At 50.7% G+C, this 15,531-nt stretch overlaps 3 protein-coding genes across 3 annotated transcripts; 2 read left to right on the forward strand and 1 right to left on the reverse strand.

Moving 5' to 3' along the window:
* Window positions 1-3,534: 3,534 nt before the first annotated feature.
* Window positions 3,535-4,191, forward strand: EI90DRAFT_3134765 (uncharacterized protein; the record flags this gene model as incomplete). The annotated part of the gene is made up of 1 exon (XM_039064686.1): window positions 3,535-4,191. The coding sequence occupies one exon, from the start codon at window positions 3,535-3,537 to the stop codon at window positions 4,189-4,191; it is 657 nt and encodes a 218-aa protein (XP_038909029.1).
* Window positions 4,192-11,997: 7,806 nt separating this feature from the next.
* On the reverse strand, window positions 11,998-13,085 carry EI90DRAFT_3087136 (uncharacterized protein; the record flags this gene model as incomplete). The annotated part of the gene is made up of 5 exons (XM_039062219.1): window positions 12,894-13,085; window positions 12,654-12,840; window positions 12,448-12,601; window positions 12,237-12,399; window positions 11,998-12,187 (listed from the first exon to the last, which is right to left on the reverse strand). Coding segments are annotated over exons 1-5 (602 nt in total), but the record flags the coding sequence as incomplete, so codon positions are not given.
* Window positions 13,086-14,204: 1,119 nt separating this feature from the next.
* EI90DRAFT_3021703 (uncharacterized protein) lies at window positions 14,205-15,052 on the forward strand (the record flags this gene model as incomplete). Its single annotated transcript, XM_039057689.1, has 3 exons — window positions 14,205-14,447; window positions 14,488-14,904; window positions 14,969-15,052. 3 exons carry the CDS (start codon window positions 14,205-14,207, stop codon window positions 15,050-15,052), a joined length of 744 nt encoding a protein of 247 aa, XP_038909031.1.
* Between the last annotated feature and the right edge of the window lie 479 nt (window positions 15,053-15,531).

The raw sequence follows: 15,531 nt of genomic DNA on the forward strand, positions 1-15,531 counted from the left end.
CAGGGGTCGAGAGGCAGTTGTCTCGGATCATGACCTGGATCTCTGGATCCAATGGGTCCTTCATTCGCCAGATGGTGAGGGACACGAGGGGGTTCAGGTCCACAGTTGTCAGGATCAAGTCTCTCCTCAACAGGTCCCAGCTCTGTCTTCCTTCCGACCTTCAGACCTTTCACAAATTCCATGTAACCCACGTTCTCCTTGGGGTTCTCAAAAGCATTGGTCTCTTGACGAACTGTGACAAATGGCATCGAGGGTTCGTCTCTGAGTAGCATCCCTACAGCGACATTAATGCTTGGTCTAGGCACCGGGAAGGCCCTGGACGGTAGGGTGCATTTACAAACGAAAGTGGTCTCTTCTGTGGGAGATATGAGATCCTCAAATGTAGTCCATCCCGACGGGAGGGCTTCAGGTTGACGAGTGGGTCACATTTCGGTCGACCATGCCTCCTCGACTTGCCCAGGATCCGTAAACTTGGCAGGCGAGACATTCGCCAACCTGAGTCCACTCATGTGCGACTCGTCAAATTCCCATGAAGGACAAGCAGCTTTCTTGATGGCATCAAAATGTTTTTCGAAGGAATTGAAACGCTGGTCTAGGAAGTTCCATGCAATGCTGAACTCGGTAGGCGACGACCATCCTCTTATGGTGAATATCAGGGCGAGGTTGCCTTGGGGATCCACTATGAAATCACCTGCAGCTAAGTTGGCCTTGGTGGCTAGCTGGGTGAACTCGGTAATTTTCATGAGCAGGTCGGTTAGCTCGACCCACCAGACGGTCCCTAGTCGATATCTCAAAGGCTCTCCTTCGAGACCGGCTCCAACAGACTCTTTCTCGAGATCAGTGGGAGCGAGACGACACCAATTTCATATATGTTTCATGTAGTTATTCGAATCCTCAAAAATTCCACCTTCAAACTCTCCAAGAGCTTCGATGAATTGCCTGAGAGCTTGTTGTCTTAGGAATGCACCGGGCGAGGAATGCACATCTTCGCCTACTGGCGAGGTATCTCTTGAATTGGATCTACGATCCGACTGACTGATCCTTGTGGGGCAGGAAGGAGGATACAATTCATGTGTCACTTGGACTGGGGTGACTGGTTCATCTCCCAACAGGGACACCGTCTTTGGTGGCATGGTGCGAGTTTCTCGCACCGGGGTTGGGGCACCAATGTTACGGGGATGGGGGAAATTCCCCATTCCTCGATCCGTTCTTATAGTGGGATGACGAAGGTCATATCTAGTCTGTACCATAACAGGATATGTAATCGATGAGTGATCCCAGTCTTGCCTGGGAGTGGACGATCGAATTCCCATCAATTGCAATTGGTGATGTAGTGAGCTATTAAGGGATTGATGGTAGGTAGTCGGAGATGCCAGGATGGACGGGTCAGCCACGGGTACTTGGTGCTCCTCAATGGAGCGTACTGTGTGCGAGGTTGCGACTTGTGAGATGGGTGAGAACTTCATATAGTTGCCATCGGGTACTTGGCATTCGCAGTGCGAACATACCGGTAGCGGGTTGATATCATAAGCATGCAATGAGGACTGACTAACAGGGCCTTCGGTGACTTGGCGTTCCCAAAGGGAACGTACCATTGGTGGGGAAACATGATGACTGATGAAGGAGGGAACAGATGGTGGATGGGCGGCTACTTGGCATTCGCGTAGCGAACGTGCCAGCATCACGGGAAAGTGGGCCTCAGAGTATTCATGATCTCCATGATCATGATGTGACGTCGTATGTCGAGTACTGGGGGGAGAGCGGAGTGATGAGGACCCATAGGGTACAGATTCCATAGGACGATACACATGTCGAGAGTCTTCAACTTGCGACCTCGAGTTCTCACAGCGAGGGCCGTTAGAGGACTCGATATAACCAGACTTATAAGACATATTGAGAGTTGTACAATCACACAGGTTCAGTTGAGTCACAGGGAGGGTTGTTACAGAAGATGACATGCAAGACAGTTGTAGAGCAGTTGTTAGTTAGCAGGAACCGCCTTCAGTGGTTTCCGTACAAGACGCGTGACTATCTACAAATGGTAAGGTCATGGGAAATCCCGCGAAACACAAGTAACCTCGGCCAGCACCAAAACCCCAATGGGGAAAGCTTTGCATGAGGGGGGGGAAAGGGGTAGAACGGGTAAGGAGGATAGGGTATCGGGATAGAGGATGGAAGGGAGAAAGAGGGGAGGAACGATAGAGAGAAGTCTTTGACCATGTGATGGATATGGTCGTTGGAGACTCCGTATCCATAACGACTTCAAAGGCACTACAGTTCCTGAAAATTTTAATTTTTTTTCCCTAATTATTTTTTTCAACTTTTTAGAAGTCCCTATTTTTCAAATTTTCCTCATTTCCCTTTATATTCCCCCCTCATTCTTCCCCATTTCCCCCTTCATATTCTGCAAGCCCAAAAGTGATTAAGTTGCCAGATTAATCATATATCAGGCCATAAATTTTGATTGTGTATTGTTAAGTCTCAATGTCCTTGATATATAGTATAGTGTTTGATCTAAATGTTAGGCAGTGTCTTGTTGTGTTAGTCTTGTGGTAAGAGGCATTCATGGGGGATCTTCCCTCTTTTTTCCTTTTCATTTTCAAATGCTCCAGGAGCTCCCAGAAGCTTCTCACTGTCAGGGACGCGTCTGGGGTAGAAGGGGTCCAGATGTACCGCCCAGCAGAAGGGCCCTCACGGGGTGCAAACCGGGCGTGCATGCTGGCGGGTCCGGGAAGGGACAGCAGTCCCTGGCCACTTAGACTGAAGTGGAGAATGTGTTATTGTTATCAAAAGGGAAAACTATACTACTTACCTGAAGTGGAGAATGTAAGAAGGTTACTTCTTTGGTTCCCACTTCAGGTACATTTATGTACATGTGGCTTGAGTCACATGATGAGTGCCACGTCACCCTCGGAGACAGCTGCAGGCATCCAGGTATCCCTGCGGGGGATCCCGAGAGCATCCACTGCATGTGCACGTGCTGGGCACAGCGGGGAGCCGTCTGGGGTGTGTGGGCCGGACAGGTCAATAGTACATTGATAGAAAGGAAGGTGGTCCGTGTAGATAGAAGGAAATAAACAAGAAAAGGAAGATGAGAGGAATGAGATAAAGAAAGGGGAAGAAAGAGAGAAAGGAAAAGGGGAGGAGAGACAGAGGAAGGAGGAGGGAGAGGGTTGGACAGTGGGGAGTGGGTGTGGTGTGGCTGGGTGGGTCCGGGTGGACCTGGGTCAGGCGGGTGTGCCCTGACACTCACCCCTATACACTTTGAAGCATTTAAATTGTATTTACTGGATATGTTTGTGCACAAAGCAATGCTCCATGCCCTCCTGGGAGTGCCCTGGAGTATCTGGCCAACTCCAGAGGAAATGAGCTGTTCCTGGACTGGCCAATCTCCTCCTGATTGTCATATCCATGCATTCCTGATCCCAACCCGACTTCCGGACCTCCTCCTTCCCCACCTCTGGAATCCTACCCTACTGCTGTCCGTTCCGATATTCACCTTCAGTCCTGGCACCATACCACCCTTCACCTCCCATGCCACCTCCACTCCTCCATCACTCTCTTGTCCTATCTCCGTCCACTCCGATAACCACCTCGGACCGAACACCACCCCTCTCGCCACCCTCCTCCTACTCCTCCACTCACTCCTCTGCCCCCTCCTCCGCTCCCTCCTCACAACACCTCCACCCTTCCATCGTCCTCCTACTCTTCTCCCGTCTGCTCCGATACCCACCTTCGGATCTGACTCCTCTCCTCTCTTCCTTCCCCTCTCTTCCTTCCCCTCTCTTCCTTCCCCTCTCTTCCTTCCCCTCTCTTCCTTCCCCTCTCTTCCTTCCCCTCTCTTCCTTCCCCTCTCTTCCTTCCCTCTCTTCCTTCCCCTCTCTTCCTTCCCCTCTCTTCCTTCCCCTCTCTTCCTTCCCCTCTCTTCCTTCCCCTCTCTTCCTTCCCCTCTCTTCCTTCCCCTCTCTTCCTTCCCCTCTCTTCCTTCCCCTCTCTTCCTTCCCCTCTCTTCCTTCCCCTCTCTTCCTTCCCCTCTCTTCCTTCCCCTCTCTTCCTTCCCCTCTCTTCCTTCCCCTCTCTTCCTTCCCCTCTCTTCCTTCCCCTCTCTTCCTTCCCCTCTCTTCCTTCCCCTCTCTTCCTTCCCCTCTCTTCCCTCTAGTCCTCTTCCACCGACCTCCCACCAAGTTATGACCTTCCACCGCTGACCCATACTTCGTACTTGGGCGCCGCTCATACCTTTGCTCCGAGCCTCCATCATAGTTCCTACCTCAGACTTTGACTCCACCTCGGTCTTAGTCCATTGCATTGGTGACCTCATACTACATAAACACCATTGCCAATATTCCTCGGACTTTCAACCCCGCCTCCGTAAGCTCCGCAACCTCCGAGCTTTGCGGATCCTCTTCGGCACTTTCGCCGCTTGTAATGTATCTCTCGCGTTTTCCCCTCATCCCTATTTGGACTGCTGCTTCTTCCCATTCTAGCCAGTTAGTCATCATCCCCACTTCCCCACTTCCCCACTTCCCCTCATCCTCCTGCCCCTCTGGGCCTCACCCTCCTTACCTCCTTTCGGATGTATCACAGGTTCTGTCTTATGACCTTCGGTACCGCTCCGCTTCTGTCACCCCTTTGTTCCCGTTCAGATGCCTTCATTCCGATTCGGTTCCCCTTCGTTTCCTTGTGCTTTCGCCCCCTCCATTATATATATCGGCGCTTGTACATACTCGCAGGAGGCTCAGTCTGAAATCGACCTGAAATACCCCCTAGAGACTTTCTGCTTGCCTACTGTGAAATTAAGGACCAAATGGACAAACAGCAATGGCACAGTGCTCCACTTGAGTCGCTGAGGCCAAGGTCCCTCCACACTAAGTCTCCGATTCCACTCCGGAGTTGTCTGAATCCGCCCATTCTAACACTGATTCTCCCAGTGCTCTCCATTCTCCAGAACACTCAGGAGCATAACAATATTTTGCTGATGTCCAACAACATTCCCACACCACATAGCATCAAGGTTGGTATTCTCATTTATTTAATTCCAATTTCTTCATTGTTTCCTCTACCTTGATGTCTGACATCCCATCCATTTCTCATCTCACTGCCTGCATTAGCCAGTATACAGGGTAGTCCTTGTGTATGCCTTTCTGAGATGGGCGGAGGCCGCACTCATCAATCTGAGCCTTTTCCATATCAGCATGCTCTCCAGGATATCCTAGACAACGGGTGAATGGAGGTGCAGTGGTGGTGAGTTTATCATCCTCAGCTACTAGTATGAGGTGGTATTTGTATGTAGATGTCGGACTTTGTTGGAGTTGATAGATCATTCTGTCCCTCAAAGTTGGTTGCTATGGAAATAGATCAATGGGTCAATGCTTTAGCAAAGAAATAAACACTAACTGCCTTTGTTTTCTTTATGAACTTGACACTTTAGAGTGGAAACAGGAACCCAGTTCAGCTAAAAGGAGAAGGGCACTAATAATTACATATCCCACACGTGGAGGCTGTCAGAAACCAGGTCGAGACGAAGGAGTGTCTCCGTGATGGAGGGCTTCGGCCTCAGTGACTTATGCCAGGAGCACTGTGCCTAGTAAACACGTCCGTGCCCTAACTTACTAACTGGCCACCAGAACTGAAGAGGGTAAACTCTAGTCGATTTTATTACTGGAGTGTAACCTATGTACAAATTAAGTAGATATAGTTACAGCGAGGGCGGGTCCACAAATGGCGGAGCCGAGTGGAGTGGAGCTAATGGGGTTAGACATTAGCCAATTGAATATTACGGACGAGTCGGGTTACGGGGTTAGCGGAAAGGCAGTTGATAACCCAGAAACGGAAAGGAGGGATAGGCCTGAAGGTGGGCTTTGCAGGGCAAGTGAGTGTATTGTCCAGCGGAGGTGGGAGTGCGCTAGCAGACATCGGAGCTGTCCGGAAGCCTTTGGGGCTCCATACTTAGGTAATAAATTGAAAGGAGGGGGTGGTGACCATTGAGGGGTACCGAGGGAGTTGCAGAATACGGGAGCTCCGAGGTTAGTGGAGAAGGAGCGGGGGTAGACCAGAGGGATCGGAGGGATTGGAAGTCGATGGCCGGGGATGGATATGACAGAGGCAGCCGATATCAAGGGGTTTCCAAGTGGAACTGAAGGTCCTAAAATTGCAAACATGATAACAGGTTGGCTCATACTCTGTGACAGTTTGAAGGATGATTGCATTTCCGGCTCCAGCCAATTCAGTTCAGCTCAGAATGAAGGGCATTCATTTTTTTTGCTGCAATGACAGTGATCAATAATTACATAGTATATAAAAATAGGAGAACTGAGAATTGGTTCAGACTGAGGTTGAGACAGCAGATGCCAGAGGTTACAACAGGGAAAAGGCCGATCTGTAGTCAGCATGATAGGACTGTCAGGGACTGGTCCGGGGTCGAGAGTGTCCAGGTGTATTGCCCAGCGCTGAGGGCCCGGTGCAGGCAGGTGTCCCTGAAGTGGGAACAGTGTGAATTATCATTAGAAGGAGAACTAAACTACTTCCCTGAAGTAGGAATGGTGAGAAGAAGACTGCTTCTCTGGTTCCCACCTCAGGTATGTTTATATACATGGCACTTGGGTCACATGGGGGTTGCCACGCCATCCTCATGCACAGCCCCAGCCATCTGGGTATCCCCATGGGGGATCCCAAAGAGATCCGCTGCAGGTGCACACGTTGGGTGCACCGGGGGTCATCCGGAGCACCCGGGGCTGGGTGTGCATGCATGGATTGTGGACAGGTCAATAGTACATTGATCAATGGAAAGTCATCCGTGTAAATAGAAATAGAAAGAATAAAGAATGATACAGAGTGTCAGGACACAGTGAGGAGGGGCAGTGTTCCTGGACCTTTCCCCAGAAGGGAGGCCAGAGGTAGAGAACGGGCAGGAGGACCATGGCCTCAGCGACTCAGAGAGGAGTGCTGTGCCTACATTCAGTAACGCTTAAGAGTCTGGTCCTTAACTTCAGAACAAGGGGTGCAAACTCTGGGGGATAGTTGTTTGTCAATTTTGCACTAAGGTGCCATCAACTACAGTAAGGACTTATATACATAATAAGAGACAAATGGGAACAAAGGGGAAACCCAAGAGGGACTTACCCACTTGCTGGGTCAGTGAGCTCGTGAGAGAATTGCCTTATCAAGCATTGTGGAGTGGGTAGGTGAAGGGTGGAATTAGCGACAGCTATTGGGAAGTGGGAAAACCTTTGCAGGGTTGGCAGAGGTCCTAGGAGGTCCATAGTAATATTGGGTAGGTAGAAATATTATTAAACGTTTAGGGTGAGGATAAGAGGTACTGGAGAAGGTACTGGAGATCGGAGGTGGAGGTGGACTGGAGGTATATCAGAGGGTATGGCAGAGGTGTGGGGGGAGGATGGACCAGAGGTGAACCGGAACGGTGGCAGAGTAGGTTGGAGGTTAGTGTTAGAGACCTGAGCGAGACAAAGGAGTTGTCTCCGTGGCAGAGGGCTTCGGCCTCAGCGACTCAGACCAGGAGTGCTGTGCCAAGTTACATGTCCATGCCCTAATTTACTTACTGGCAACGAGAACTAAAGGGGGATCAACTCTAGTCAATTTTATCACTGGAGTGTAACCTATGTACAAGTTAAGTATATATAGTTACAGCGAGGGCAGGTGTCATATCCATACAATCCCGACCTCCACTCCGGGCTCCTGGAACTCTGAACTCCGACTTCCGGAGCCCTACTTCCCTTCCATCACCTTCTCCTTGCCGACTCCCAAAAGGTTATCCCACCTCCGGCTTGGACACCACCTTCAGTCCGACTCCGGAACATTCCGGGTCCGACCCCAACCTCGACACCTTCCAGACGAGTATGCAAAACCTATGCTCCCGACTCTGGACCTCCGGTCTTAGCTCCGACCTCGGACTTTGACCCCACCTCCACTTATACCCATTGTATTGGTTAGCTCATTCCATTTAATTATGTTTGCCAATATTCCGGAGTTTAACTTCCGAGTTCAGACTTTCCGGACTTATGTCGGACCTTGCAACTATTGCATTGCTCCATTCAATTCCGCTATTCTCCCTCATTCCTATTTGGGCTGCTGCTTCCTTTCTATTCAGTCAGCTAGCCATTCCCCACTCCCAACCTCCTTCCTTCCTCCTTGGGCCTTGGCCCTTCACTCCTCCTTTGGGAAACACCATTGAGTCAAACCCTTGACCCTCGGTGTTGTTCCTCTTTCCATCTCCCTTTGTCTCCTTTCATCCTACCCTTGTTCCTTTTGATTCCGGACCCCTCCTTATATACAATGTACATAGTAACTTGTAACCTCAGTCCGAAATCAACCTGAATTCCCCCCAAGAGACTTTCCCTCTGCTAGATCCGAAATTAGGGACCCCCAGGACAACCAGCAATGGCACAGCGCTCCACCTGAGTCGCTGAGGCCGAGGTCCTTCCATGCTAAGTCTCCGATTCCACTCTGGAGTCATCCGAATCCGCCCATTCTAACAGCAGGCCTGTGAATAGCGGGACCGAGCAGAGCGGAGCTAATGGGGATAGATGTTAGCCGACTGAATATTACCAACGAGTCGGGTTGCAGGTTTAACGGAATGATGGGTTAAGACCCACAAGCGGAAAGGAGGGATAGGCCCAAAGGTAGACTTGCAGGGCAAGCAAGTGAATTGCCCACTGGAGGTGGGAATGTGCTGGTGGATGTCGGAGCTGTCCGGAGAGCTTCAGGGCTCCATACTTAGGGAGGCATAGGTAATATATTGAATTGGAGGGGTGGTGACCATTGGGGGGGTCGGAGGTGATTGCAGAAACTGGAGGCTCCAAGGTTAGTGGTGGAGGAGTGGAGGTAATCCAGAGGAGCGGAGGTGGTTGAGGGTGGTGGCCATGGATGGATATGACAGTTCCTGGAACCAGGCCAGCAGGTCATCATATTGTTCTTGTGTCACCATAGCAAGGGGGTGGGAGGGGTGAGGGGGGAATGAGGTTGAAGTCTTCTTCTGCTGTCAGGGACTGGTCTGGGGTCAAGAGCATCTGGGTGTATTGCCTGGCGCTGAGGGCCCAGTGGGGTATGAAGCAGGCATGTGTGGCAACAGGCCTGGTGCAGGCAGGTGTCCCTGAAGTGGGAATGGTGTGAATTATCATTAGAAGGAGAACTAAGCTACTTACCTGAAGTGGGAATGGTGAGAAGAAGACTGCTTCTCTGGTTCCCACCTCAGGTATGTTTATATACATGGCGCTTGGGTCCCACGGGGGTTGCCACGTTGTCCTCATGCACAGCCCCAGCCATCCGGGTATCCCCATGGGGGATCCTGGAGAGATCCACTGTGGGCGCGCATGCTGGGTGCACCGGGGGTTGGCCAGGGCACCCAGGGCTGGGTGTGTCATGCATGGATTGTGGATGGGTCAATAGTACATCAATCAAAGGAAAGTCGTCTGTGTAAATAGAAATAGAAAGAATAAAGAATGATACAGAGGAAGAATGGAAAGAGGGGGAAGTGGAAGGAGGAGGAAATAGGAAGGAGGGAGAAGGGGGTAGCGGGTGGAGTGGAGCTGGGTGGAGCCAGGTGGAGCCAGGTGGGGCAGGTGTGCCCTGACAAAGACAGAAACCATTATTTATATGTTAGATTTCTTCATTGTTTCCTCTACCTTGATGTCCGACATCCCATCCATTTCTCATCTCACTGCCTGCATTAGCCAGTATACATATCATATGGCAAGGGAATAAGTTGTCATGACCGACAAATCCTGGGGCTCTGTCAGCGGCAAATCAATGCCGATAGGCAAATCCACCGACCTGAAACCCAATCTAACCAGCCCCAATCCAATGTCTGGCCCCCTGCCCTATCAACCATGCACTGCATCCAGACCTCCACCCGCATCCGGACTTCTGCCCACATCTGGACCTCCACCTGCATCTGTACCTCTGCCCACCTCCACACCCTCTGGACCTCTGCCACTCCTGGTTGCCCTCCACACCCTGTGGTCAGGCCAACACTCCCCTCCGACCTTGCTGGCCATCATGCTGCCCTTGTTTGTGACGGCACTGACGGACCACCCTTGTTATGGAAATGGGAATTTCCCATTTTAGACTCTTATGGGTTCTGTATCACATGATTTGTATAGTAATTGAGTTTAACCAATCAACAATTACCAAAAAACCCGCTGTGCTAACATCTGTTACAACTAATGTTAAACTGCCTGTGATAACATCTGTATAACCATATGAACCCCATTTCCCAACCTTTCCCTCTTCCTGCGCTAAGGACGGACGAAAATGGGTGCCTCCGGCCCCATTTTTGTAACAACCCTCTGTTGCGGACTTGTCAGCACCGCACTGATTTCCATGTCCCTTCATGGACTTGTGTCGGCACCGCACCGACCCCGCTTATTTGCGGACTTGTATCGGCTGTCAAAAACCCGGGTTGGAAGGGGGGGTAAATGCGTGAGTCCGAATGCAGGCGGGGCTCAACTAGAGGGGGTCCAAGGGCTCCAGTAGTGAACCGAAGCTTCTCAGGGAGCCTGGTTCTGCTGGATGGTACAAGAGGCTCTAAGAAGGACGTGGCCTCAGTGACTCGGAGGGAGCGCTGTGCCTCCGTTACGTCTCAGTTAGTCCTTGTATTTCTTATGTCTGAGGTGTCTTGTAGAACAGGAACGGGAATCACTCAGAGGGACTTTGGGTGGCATTTTAGTCGAGATTAGAACTGAGGAACTACAGGTTCTAATATATGGGTATTTATAAAGGAGAATGGGGAGGACTTAGTCAAAGTCCGAAATGACAAATGGGACAACACTGAAAGGTGCCGAATGATACTGAGAGGTACTGAAAGGTCCTGAACGATATTTAAGATGGGGAACCGAGGTGTCGGGCCAAGGAGGGCGGAGTTGGAGGCCGGAAAATGAATGGGGAAGACAAATGGGTAAAGGGGGTTAGCCGACTGAATGGTAGTAAGGAGGTAGTCGTGCTAAGAATGGAAGGTGACTAATAAGTGATAACGTGAGGGAGATCACCGAAGGATGCGGGTAGCTCCGAAAGCGGAGTTGCGTATCCGAAGGATGTTAGGTGACTCCAATAAATGAAATGGGTGGAGGAATGGTTTAAGGGCATGTCACGGGATATCGGAGGTCCGTTGGGATATCGGAGCAAATCCAGGGTCTCCGAATGTTCTGACTCAGGACCGAGCTTCTGGGATGGGAGTGGCCAAGGTTCGGTGTGCTGCAACCAGACCGGAGCTGAGACAGTCAGGAGGGAAGGTGACTTGGGGAGTGGGGAGGCATGGTGTAGGGGATGGTGAAGTTGTTAGGAAGGTGTGGTGTGGTGGGAGTGCGCAGGGTTGGGATTCCGGGATATGACAGTGCCGCACGCTGACCTCCACTTTTCTCTGGCCATCTTGTCACTTGGCAGCATACCATTCATTCGCTTAACTTGCCAATATTGGCACTTGATCCATGTGCTGATGCACTTCTTATTACCTGTCAATATTGGCACTTGATCCACTTTTGTTTAGTTCATTGCCTTCCATTTCCCGGGCTCTTGTCCTTCATTCAGTTGACAATCCCTGCTTATTTCCGCGCTGGACTGCACTGGACTGACCGGTCCTTCTGTGTTTCCCTCCTGCCTATTTATATCCTGTAAATACTTTCAGGGACCTTAGTCTGAAATCAACTAGAGTACCCCCCCTGTCTGGTCTGAGTCCCTCCTTCTGCAAAGGGGGCCTTCCCCCTCTGAGTCCGTGCTCGCGGAGTCCGTGCTCCTCCTACAGGTCCGCTCCGCCTGCAAGTTTTGTTTGAAGTCCGCTGTAAGGTCAGTTTGTAAATACAGGATCTCCCCCAAACGTCAAGCTCAGGGCACAGCGCTCCACCTGAGTCGCTGAGGCCACAATCCCACTCTGCTAACCTTGAACAGCGCTTCCGGACGTGCCGCATATTTCCGCCCGCATATCCGCGCATGCGCGCTCCAACAGACCTCTGCATCACCTCCGACTCCGACAATAATCCAGTCTCTGACATAAGTGCACATTCCTATGTAGGATAGTGTTGGTGCAACCAAGTTGCCCAGGAGCCCATTGTTATTTATGTACAAACATAGTTCAGTGGGTAAGCTTGAGAACGCTGCCAAGAAATCTGTTTACAGCACACAGGATTCCCTGTCACTCAAATGTAAAGTAAACTTGCTGAGTATTAGTAGTGTTGCCAACCTGGAGGAAGGTTTTAAATATCGATACAAGGAATTAGATTGAAACTAACCCAGTCATGGAGGAGACCGAGGATGAGTGGTAAGCCCTCGTATTGTGGTCCAATTTCATATTCCTCTGAATAGAAGACGGAGCCTCCGCCACCACTTGCAGCGTTGTACACAAAAAATATCCACTGTTCTCCACTACTTACACATCCTCTGAGTACTGATAGGCTGAGTAATGGTGTGAGGATAGTATGGAATGAGAATACTTTCTCGCACCTATGTTGTTTACAATGAGATGCAGCGGCCATGATGGCTTGAGGAATGGCTGCTTTCACGTTGTCACGCTTCGCCTCAAATATGTCTGAGGTCATGGGTTCCTTGATCGCGGTTGGGTTTCCAAGGGCAATCGTTGGATTTCCAAGCAAATAACCTGCACAACAGAAGTCAAAATTTAGCACGGAAGGACCATCGTATCTTCCTACGGGTATATCGACCAGGCAGTTTGGTGATGAGGAAGTCTACCACACCGCCGAAGGAGCGATTGCCAGGAAACAAGGTCTTAGGAATAGGATATTCGGGTATGATGTTGACATCCATCTGGTCAGTAGACATGGCGGAGGCAACACGGAGTAATATGAGATTTATCAGAACTCGGCACCCGGCCTCAGTCTAGCAAATGCCTGCAATGAGTTAAATAGAAAAACACAGTACATCTTACTTACCACGACAGACACATGCTTTCGAACCAACTCTATCAGCTCTTTCAAAACCTCCATTGAAAGTGCCTTGCCCCCAATTTCTGTCGATCCCTGTTCTTCGGCTAAAGCCTTCTTCTCTGAAACCAGGAATAGGGGGCCTGACTTGATGTTGACTTGCGGCAATACGAAGGAGTCAACTTTAGAGAAAGAAACGTGCTGTTCGGGCATCAGCAAGTTTCAAATAGATCTGTGCACGCCTTAACAGTTTCAAGCTTCGTGCGGAATTCCTCTAAAGTAGTGATGAGACCAGATGGAAGGTCTTCATCGTCTTCGTCTAGGGCCGTTTGGAACTCGTTGAGTGCAAGTAAGAGCTCATTTCCATCATCGGCAAGGTCAGATATCTTTCGCTTCTTGGAAGGCATTTAGCAAGGTTGTGTTGTTGTTTTGTTGCCGCGTTTGTACGTAGCAACTCTTCAAGTCGGGCGATGCCGACAATAGCGACTAGCTGTGAAACCTGGTTGCCTGTCGGGACCGCTTTGGCATTCACATGCCTCCCCTTACTAATCACGGATCCCTCGTGATTTCTTGCGCAACTTAGCCTGAATGGGTCAAGGGACGCTGCCTCGGACGTATTCTGAATGTTTCGGCGCAGACGCGCGAAGCGGACCATTCAGTGGAGGTACGTACTGAACTTTCGCTGTTGGGGAGAGGACTCATATTGCCTAGGCCGTGCTTATAAAAAGGGGCCCTAACGGCTCCCCTTTCTCCTCTCCCCATCGCCTGGTATCTCGCGCTCCCTCGGTGAGTGAGATCCAACTTGCCGCTTGCTTTTTCCGGGCTTACTCCTTTAACCCGCTGCCACTGCTGCTACCTACACACTGCCCTCCCCCGGACTTGCTGCTGCCAAGACCTTTCCGCGGTTTTCGCCCGCGGTTTTCCTTTGCCTCAGCACTCAGCCCTGTCTCCCTCCTCCCCGCCACTCCTTTCTGTTTGTATATTTTACATTATCTATAACTTCTTTTCGCCATTATTTTTTATTTTTGTACATTAGCTTTTGTGTTTGTTTTTTATGTGTCAATTTTACTCTTATCCTTAGTTTTGTCTCCGTCTTTGTATGTATTGAGCACGGGTCACGCGTCGCGCGCATGCTGCCTGCCAAGTAAATCGAGTCTTTTTGGTCCAGTGATCTATTTAGCTGATCTCGTCGGCCTTTGCCGATTCAAGTTCCTTCACTACCTAACAACCTCGATCTACATCGAACAACCCGAACACACCCTCTCTCGAATTCCCAGCTTAAGGCCGGCCACCTCAGCTTTACCTCCTAGTTGCAACAATATGATGAGACTCAGGAGCGGTCGTGGCTACGTGCCTTTGGTAAGCCGACGTGGCCGATCTCTCTCAGTCGACACATTGGGAACAGTTACTAACGAATTTTCCGTGCACAACGGGAGCCTGTTGGCAGAAGCTGCCGAGATCTCTCCCGAGATACAGAACGAACAGGACACGCTAGCGACGACACTAGAAGTCGAGCTAGGTGCCAGAGAAGCCAACGAGAACGACGGACACGAGATAGATCCAGTAAGAACCTGCAGCTCCGGGGATCGACCCCGTCGTTAAGAGCACAGAACTTGCAGCTCCGGGGACTAGCCCCGTCAATACCTGCAGCGCGAATGACCGCAGCGCGGATGGAACCTCTAGTGACAGAACGTTCGGAGACTACCTCTCAGACGAAGAGGCAGATATGTCGATAGCCAGCGAAGACGACCTTCGTCCAACGGGGCAAGATAACCCAGAACGCCCCATTATTCCCGTGCCCCCTCAGAACTCCCCTGACCCATATCCCCGATTCAGTGAGAAATCTTTCTCATTGTCAGATATCTTAGCGATGCCGGACGACGCTCTCAATAAGATCCTTCGCTTCGAATATATTCAGCTACTGGCACTCAGACGGCTCGTGCGTCCACGTCTACTGAAAAAGGCAAAGGACGCGAACTACTTTCGCCCACGCTGCCAACACCACGTCAGTCGAAAGGCTGTACGTGCGGCTTGTGGGCCAAACGTTCCCGATATAGTTAGTTCGCAATGCAGCACCCTCGTAGATGACTGAAGCCATTGCATGCGATGTGCCCCACTTGCCCGCACGCGGGCGGTTGATACCCTGCCTGCTAGGATTCGAGTGCTGATAGATATACATGCATATGTATGGCAGCACGGACGCTATGCTCAATACATTCTGCAGCAGTTCCAGAGGGGAGAATTTCGTCTGGGATGGCAATCCGCAAAGCGTACATCTACATGCAGGAAGTGTTTTACAGAATTGTGGACAGTGAGGAGACTGTCGGGCCATGTGCCTTTGATATTCTTGCGCTCCCTCAAGTCGTGTCATTCGATAACCATTATATTAACCTCCGACTGGTATATTTGTCCGCCGCTATTTTTGCGAACATGCCATAGTTACGGTGGACTTATGTTCGTTTTTCAGCGTATCGCCCACTGCGCTCCCATGCCCAGTCTACCTGCGCATATTGGGCTGCATCTCCGCTATGATAGGGTACTGCCCTCAACGAACCTTACAATCATGTCCTTGCTTCATGCGCACACCTAAACTCCAACCCCACTGCTACATAGGGTATGTTCACCTGATATAATGATGCCCTGCCGA

Source organism: Cantharellus anzutake, assembly GCF_015039405.1.
Source record: "Cantharellus anzutake strain C23 chromosome Unknown EI90scaffold_125, whole genome shotgun sequence".
Classification (NCBI taxonomy): Eukaryota; Fungi; Basidiomycota; class Agaricomycetes; order Cantharellales; family Hydnaceae; genus Cantharellus; species Cantharellus anzutake.